Raw genomic sequence first — 8,352 nt, forward strand, 5'->3', positions numbered from 1 at the left:
CTTCAGGGGAGCAGCCTCATTGTAACACCAATCCTCTGTATGCCTTCACTCCATCCATGAACCCTCTCTGTAGTCTTCCTCATTTCCTCCAGCCTGTAAGCTCCTTTTTTCAAGCTCTTAACAAGAATGCTCTAACAACAATAAAAAATCACCATCACATTTTCCCCAAAAGGCTGGAGAATGAATTCTTATTTCCTAATTTTTATCAGCAGCTGAAAGAAAATACAAAAGCACCCGGCTGCAGAGATTCGAGCTTTAACAACAAAAACAGGCATGACGAACATATTAAGATGCTTCAAGCATTTGTTTGCAGCTTACATCACAAAGTGCATTTCCATTATATCTGATTATGTGAGGCAGAGGCACATTTCTGTAGTGTTTGTGTCTGTGTGTGTGTGTGTGTGACCACGTGTACAGGTGACTGACACCTGTCTGAGTGTTGCTTTGAGGCTTTTTTTTCTCTCTCAGATGAAAAATGGAAATGCGGTCTATGATTTGGTGTTACCATCATCAGCTAAAATCTTTCCACGTAGCGTGCATCCGCCTGGCAGACGACCCCGCTCGCCGTCTGCCCCGTTTGTTTTTCCACTGCCTCTCTGCGTTTCCCGTTCCACGGCTGGACGTCCTCGGAGTGGCATTATCTGTCTGCCGTTCACTGCTCTCACATGCCACCTCTTATAATTACACGTGTTTTTTAGATCACGTGTAGGAGAGAAAGAAATTATTTTGGTTAATTTTCTCTTTGCTCTGATGCTCCTGTGAGCAGGACTGTACATTTTGTGCCTTTTTTCCCATTTGGTGATTATAATGGACAACACACTGATAAAAGTACACATTCTTATAATTGCAAAATGCTCTGGAGGCCTCAGAAATATTCCACATTATGGGACGCAGAAGGTCACTGTGGCTATTTGCGGATCATCAAAGACAAGCCTTGATGATCTGAGCAGGACGCCTTAAGTTAAAACATATATATCTGAAATGTAGCAGCTTTTGAGTGAGTGACTCTGTAGTTTGAGATTACCATTAAACACTTTGTTTCTGCTTTCAACACATTAAACGTGTTTGATGCTACTGTGATGAGTACAAAGACATTGAAGAGATGATGCAGAAAGATGAAGAAGGAAAAATCACACAAACGTGGAAGAGTTGTGCAAAATAAAACAGTCAGCAATGGACAGATGTAAGGATACCGATGATGAACTCCTGGATCAGTTGCTGTGACGGTGGCCAAAACGAGTCGAGTCCACTCCATGTTACCAGATAAGAAAAAATAATAATATCAGGACTTTAGTATCAGCTCAGGATTTAACGTGTCTCTGTGACACTCTGTTAGCTGAACACAATCAGCACATAATGGATGTGCTCATCTCTCATTCAGGCTCCAAGGTGATTCATTGCTTGGCTTTAATGCAAAAGTGATAGCTGTCAAATGTCAGTAGCTACATTTCCATCCAATTTCAACCCCGACTCTCAGATAAATGTCCAACGAAGATGCAAATGAATGCACTGCAGTTATGAAAACATCAGAAGCCGCGTGCGCCGTGGGTTGAAACAAATAAAATGGAGCGTTATGGAAATATCATAAATGTGTTTGTTTAGTGTGTAAGCTGCATGTTTTTCCTCTTTTCGCTGCTCCTCTTGTGTATCTGTGTGCCGTTGTTTGTCTTCCCAGCGATGTGGAAGCTTGAGAAGCAGATCGCAGTCTGTGTGCATCTGTTTCCATGGTACTTTTCCCACTTTTCTATTTTGATTGCACAGATTTTCCAGTTTAACTGGCCTTGTTAGCCTTTCACTCTCTTTTCTTTAAATGTATTGCATATCTGTTTGTTTTCCACAAAGCAGATAGACAGGAGCCACTTAATGTTAGTCTCATTAGCCTATAACACTGACCTTTCAGTTCCTCGATTACGGTCTTCGTAGCAGACGTTACCACAGGAGTGCACTCCTGAGCGTTCCTCCTCTACACATCGAGCAGCAGGAGGATCCCACTCTTTCTCAGTCATTCATCATCTACCCTTAGACCAATTAAATTCCTCTGTGTCACATATGTGTTATCAGACTCCCATACATGGAAGCAGAAGCCCAATCATAGAAGTCATTATTTAGATTGGCCCTTTCAGAATCAGCTGCATTACATTACTTGATCGTAATTATTGATTCATTAATGAGGCGGGCCCACCCTGTGCCCACACACTGGACATGTGCCTGCTAGTCAGATGCCTTTAACTGTGGCGGAGCAAACAGTCAGACGTGCTGCCTAATGACCCACTTCCTCACTCCGTCTCCAAGACTGAGGCCAGACATCCCATCAAAGGAGGCCCATTTCCACTCCTTATACCCATAATCTCATTCTTTAAGTCTATACAGCCTCTGGCCATAGATGAGGGTGAAAGCACACACAGATCAGTAAATCAACAGCTTTGCCTTCTCCTTCACCACAACAGAATGGCTCTGCATAACATAACTGCAGATGCTGAGCCAGTTTTCTTCACTGTGCACAGGAAAAATCTGACAGCAAAATCCAGCATTTGTTATTATGTAGAGAAAAGCATTTGGTGGAAAGATCTACTTCGGTTGCACCGTCACTGTTTCGTAAATCTGACCACAAAATTAGCTAAGACTAAAAGGGGTGGATGAGCTTTTATTTAGTTGGAAAGTTCACAGATATTTGTCCCTGGGACTAAAAGTCCAGGCTCCCTCTGCTTCCAGCCGGACAGCCTTCATGTCTGTGATGAGTCAGTTGTTATTTCCTTCCATCGAGGATGAAGTTGGGAAATCACTGTTGGTCAGTGGTGCACTGACTTACTTTGATGGAGCACAGCCAAAGGAGCTTGCAAAGAAAAGCGTCTGGACTTCTTTAAGTTACTTGAAGACGTTTCACCTCTCATCCGAGAAGCTTCTTCAGTTCTAAGGTCAAATGGTGGAGAGTCCCAGATATAAATCTAGTGGGAGTTTCCCCCCACAGAGGGACAAAAGGACCTCCTGATGATCCTCTAATCGCCTGAGCCAAGGTGTGAAACTGGGTGTGGGTCCCAATCAGCCAGAGTTTCGGGTGAGCTCATTGTGAAACCTGGCCCCACCTTATCATGCGAATTCCTGAGGTCAGATGGCCCAGGGTGTGAGTGGGCGTTAAGGCGTCTGGGAAGGGATCTCAAAACTGGATTATAGATGGCAGAGAGTTGGTGTCGTAAACCACCGCCTCTGTTCAAAGATGGTCGCTCACAGTGGACATAGATGCTTCTTTCACTCCTCTTTCAAACCATCTGTCCTCTCTGTCCAAAATGTGAACATTGGCATCCTCGAAAGAGTGACCTTTATCCTTAAGATGCAGATGGACAGCTGAATCTTGTCCTGTGGAGGTGGCTCTTCTGTGTTGTGCTATGCGCTTGTGAAGTGGCTGTTTGGTCTCTCCAATGTAGAGGTCTGGGCATTCCTCGCTGCACTGTACGGCATACACCACATTGTTAAGTCTGTGTTTTGGCGTTTTGTCTTTCGGGTGAACCAGTTTTTGTCTGAGTGTGTTGCTGGGTCTGAAATGCACCGGGATGTCATGCTTGGAGAAAACCCTCCTGAGTTTCTCTGATACACCGGCTAGATAGGGGATGACAATGTTGTTGCGTCTGTCCTTCTTATCCTCCCTCGCTGGTGTCTGATCTTCTTTTCTGTGCCTCTTTGCTGACTTTAAAAACGCCCATTTAGGATAGCCGCACGTTTTGAGTGCTTCCTTTACATGTGTGTGTTCCTTCTTTTTCCCTTCAGGCTTAGAGGGAACATGTTCTCCCCGGTGGTGTAGGGTCCTAATTACTCCAAGTTTGTGTTCCAGAGGGTGATGGGAGTCAAACAGGAGGTACTGGTCCGTGTGTGTGGGCTTCCGGTAAACTTCGATGTTGAGGTTGCCATTCTCTTCAATGTGCATGGCGCAGTCCAGGAAAGGCAAACAGTCGTCCTTTGTGTCTTCCCTGGTGAACTTGATGTTTTTATCCACAGCGTTAATGTGCGCTGACCACATGCGCGCTTTGATGGAGCAGACTACTCCCGATGGAACCCTGCTGCTCATTTTGACATTAGCTGAGGATGCACTGCTTCATTTTTAAAACATTTTTTTAAAGAGGCAAGACTGAGATTTGAACATGTTGGACATGTGCAGAGGAGGGATAGTGGATATAGTGGACAGATGACGTTGGAGATGGAGCTGCTGCACAAAGAGGAGGTTCATGGACACGCAGAGGGACCGGGTGAGGCGCAGGCATGATCATCTGTTGTTGTGACCCCCAAACGGAGCAGCTGAAAAAGAAGAAGAATCTCATATCTGTGCAAGCAGATGTTCTCACATTTCCACATCTGTGTCACCGAGTCAGGGCGTTACTCCCCACACCTGACGGGATGAGACACAATGAAGCAGTGAGCTAAAATTAAAATCAACTGCTGTCTCCTGTTTTGCCCAATAAACCCCAAACCCCCAACATAGATACACACTTTCCACTTTGCGACTATTTACGACTAATTTTATGAACCGCTGAAGAAATCTTTGTTGCCACCTCGACTGCACACTTTCACAGTGACAGGTGACTGCGTGTGGTCATCGAAGGTTTGATGAATTCCTTTTTTTTTGCATTTGCTGTGAAACTAAACGGAGACTGCGTTTACGCTGACACATGCGCACAGACACGCAAAGTCACTCCACGCTGAGTTTTGTCCCCCTTTTCCCTTTTAGGTAAGTCGTGGCAGACACCTTGATGAAAGTCGTGCCCTGAGTGCCCCCTTTCGGTCTCCATAGTAACTGCAGCATCTCGATCAGCCGTTCAAGCTGCTGCTGCTGCTGCTGCATGGTGATTATGAATCAGCAGCTGCTGGACTTGCTGAAGATGTGAATGAATAAATCAATGAATGTGACCTTGTTTGTAAAAGACAGCGGTGGGCAAACAGCTGTGGAGACTTTAGATTATTGCTCAGCATGTTTTTCTTTTTTCCCTTTTCTCCTTAGATGATGATGTTCCAGTCAACGTGACCTGCTCTGCTCAGTCTAGAGGAACCTGTATCCGCTTTCTGCTTTAATGGTGTCTAAGGTCCAGCCTGTTTATTAACACAGTGTGCCAAAGCGGGTTTTAAACGCCGGAAAAAAGCGTCAATTATTAACTCGGTAATAGTGCTGGAAGTTTTTTTTTTAGTTTGGCTGTTACGCACAGACCCCGCCGCCCTGCCCCGCACTGTTACAAATGTTCTGTTTTTCGCACGGTCTGTTTGGTTCTGTTTCCCGGCGCTCTCTCCCCATCTTAATTGGAAGTGGCAGACTGACGCACCGGTGGGAGTTTGCTCCGCTTTTCGTTGCACTCAACTGGGCACCGAGTACTCACCGAGCTGTGACGCGGATAAGAGGCGGGGTCAGCCTCGCGCATAAATATGGCTCAGCATCTAGACAGAAACACACTAGAGCGCAAGTGAGAGCACCGAGACACACAGAAAGCTGCTCACCTGTCTTTTACGCACAGACGAACGGTGCACATCCAGCCCCGGGTTTAAACATGATCAAAAAAATGTCGCCCTCCGAAAGCGATTTTGACATCCCAGCAAAGAACTGCTACAGGATGGTGATTCTGGGATCCACCAAAGTTGGCAAAAGTGCAATCGTATCCCGATTCCTGAACGGGAGATTCGACGAGCAGTACACGCCGACTATCGAGGACTTTCACAGGAAAGTGTACAGCATCAAGGGGGACGTTTACCAGCTGGACATACTGGATACGTCCGGAAACCATCCTTTCCCTGCTATGAGGAGGCTTTCAATACTGACAGGTACTTATCCACATTCCTATCAGTCTCCTTTTTTATACCAGACAATCCTTATGTAAACTCAGAAAGCAAATGCGGGCTTTCTAAATGCTGCACGCACTCGGTCAGAGCGCACTTCGAGCGCTTTAGCGCGTGGCTGCAGGGTGCAGCAGAGCATCCTGTGCTTTATTGTAACTGTGCATACACACAGGGAGAAAATGAAAACACGTTAAACAAAAGCAAAGGCGGTTAAACAAAATAATATTCTCTGCTTTCAGGTGACGTGTTCCTCCTCGTCTTCAGCTTGGACAACCGAGACTCCTTCCAGGAGGTGCAGCGGCTCAAGCGGCAGATCTACGAGACCAAAATGTGCCTGAAAAACAAGATCAAAGAGAACATCGACGTCCCTCTCGTGATCTGCGGGAACAAGGGTGACAGAGAGTTTCACCGGGAGGTTCAGCAGGAGGAAATCGAGCAGCTGGTGGCCGGGGACGAGAAGTGCGCGTACTTCGAGATCTCCGCAAAGCGCAACGAGAACGTGGATAAGATGTTTCAGACTCTGTTTACCCTGGCCAAACTACCTCACGAAATGAGCCCCGACCTTCACAGGAAAGTGTCGGTGCAGTACTGTGACATGCTGCACAGAAAGTCGCTGAAAAACAAGAAGCTGAAGGACATCGGGGAAGCGTACGGCGTGGTGACCCCGTGCGCCCGGAGACCCAGCGTGCACAGCGACCTCATGTACATTAAAGAAAAGGCCATCGGAGGCGGCCACGGCAAAGACAAAGAGAGGTGCGTGATCAGTTAAGCGGACGCTGAAGCTCAGACTCTAATGACACGTTTGAAGGGAGAAGAGCCCGGCCTTTGTCAGAGCAGCCGGCAGCGCTCAAACTGACACCGGAGGTTTGGAGACGCCGAGGCCGCCGCGCGCTCCGGTGAAGCTCCGTTTATAAAGGACACAGACTGGACACGAGTCCGCTAAAACTACCAAAAAAAGAAAAAAAGGTTTCCCACCAGACATTCGAGAATGTTAGCTTGCTCCGTCAACCAGAGCCCGATGTGTGACGTGGCTTCATACTTTGTGAGACTCGCGCATAGATGCGTAAATGTGTTTTGTTGACGTTATACCTTTACAGACGGGAGAAAGAGAGAGAGAGACTCTTTGGGTGAGGAGGTGCAGTGTTTCGGGGAGGTCATGTTTACATCTTCTAGATTTTCTAAAGGCTAAGTACACTTGAATGTTTCGTTGCAATCTAGAGTATTTTTTATTGTGAATGTATATTTATTGTCACTGTCAATTTTCTCTTTTGCAGTAAAAAATATAAAATGTAATAAAAAACTAATCAACACAAATATTTATCTCTGTTTCTTCTATTTTATAATGTTAACATTTCTGTAGGCACCTTATAAATAGATGCATTCAAACAAGGAAGGGGGATAAAAAGCACAGCCCAAAATAATATCCTTCACATCTCCCATTTGGTCTTGTCATTCTGAGATGTCATGCTCTCTGGGACTGGGACGCTTCAGTATAACTGATGCAAATATCTACATTTTGCACTTATCCTGCAGAACCGAGCAGGATCTGTTACTTGTGCCCCTAATTCCAATCAAATAAAGACAATATAGTGCAGAAAAACAGGCTTTATTACCCAGAGAAAATCAATGCTTTCATGTTTATTTAAACTGCTCTCACTGGGGACAAGTCATATGTGTTAGTACCTCACTAACTGCAGGAAGACTGAAACAGACCAAATTAAGGCAATCTAAAATGTGAAAATCACTCTACCCCACCTGCAAAATAATTTGAGGTCTATCCAGGAATTGTAAATACTATTAAAAACATGCTTCAAAAGCATTTTAGTGAGCTGTTTTGCATCACACGGTGGATGCTTGTGATACAAATATGCAAATCATGTCCCTTTAATGTCCAGATTCTTCTGTCCTTGAGTGCTCTGGAACATTTTAAAAACGTAATAGTAAAATTCAGGACAAAAACAGTAATAATTTGTTCTTATGTTTTTCTACCTTGCCACCTGCATTTAGAAGTTCCAGCCTTCTCCCCCCGAGACAAGGCAGAGACTCAATGTTCGGTACATTCTCTGTGTGTGATGTCTTAAGTGCTATCAGCAATAATTCTGCATACTGTATCTTGGCAAAGAGACAGAGAACATCTTGCGTTAACCTGAGAGAGAGGAAAAGTCTCTCAAAGGCCAGGGTCAGAGGGCTGTACTATAACACTGCCCTCTAACTGTTCAGTTACACCATGTGCTCCCAACTGCATTCATTGTGAAGATCAGCAGGCTAATGATCTTATTATCTCCACACTGATAAGACGACGGCAACACTAATTGGCCTGGTGTGACGCTCGAGTGAAAAAAACCTAAGATCACAATGTACGTTTACACACAGCAACTCCCCGTGAACACACATTTTTCATTATTATCAACAAGCACCATCACATATGCCAAAGGCGTCAACACGCGCACCAGCATCAGAACGGGGAGGAAGGCCAGTGACACATTGTAAATAAGGACAGAATGTGCCACACGGGCCAGCAGCAGCTGCACAACGAGGAAG

General features: G+C 45.4%; 1 protein-coding gene across 1 annotated transcript; it reads left to right on the forward strand.

Annotated features, from left to right (window-relative positions):
• Positions 1-5,441: 5,441 nt before the first annotated feature.
• Positions 5,442-7,119, forward strand: rasd1 (RAS, dexamethasone-induced 1). The gene is made up of 2 exons (XM_006796985.3): positions 5,442-5,796; positions 6,051-7,119. Exons 1-2 carry the CDS (start codon positions 5,526-5,528, stop codon positions 6,578-6,580), a joined length of 801 nt encoding a protein of 266 aa, XP_006797048.2. The 5' UTR covers positions 5,442-5,525; the 3' UTR covers positions 6,581-7,119.
• The last annotated feature ends 1,233 nt before the right edge of the window (positions 7,120-8,352 follow it).

This window comes from Neolamprologus brichardi, chromosome 8 (assembly GCF_056152115.1).
Source record: "Neolamprologus brichardi isolate AB-2024 chromosome 8, ASM5615211v1, whole genome shotgun sequence".
Taxonomy (NCBI): domain Eukaryota; kingdom Metazoa; phylum Chordata; class Actinopteri; order Cichliformes; family Cichlidae; genus Neolamprologus; species Neolamprologus brichardi.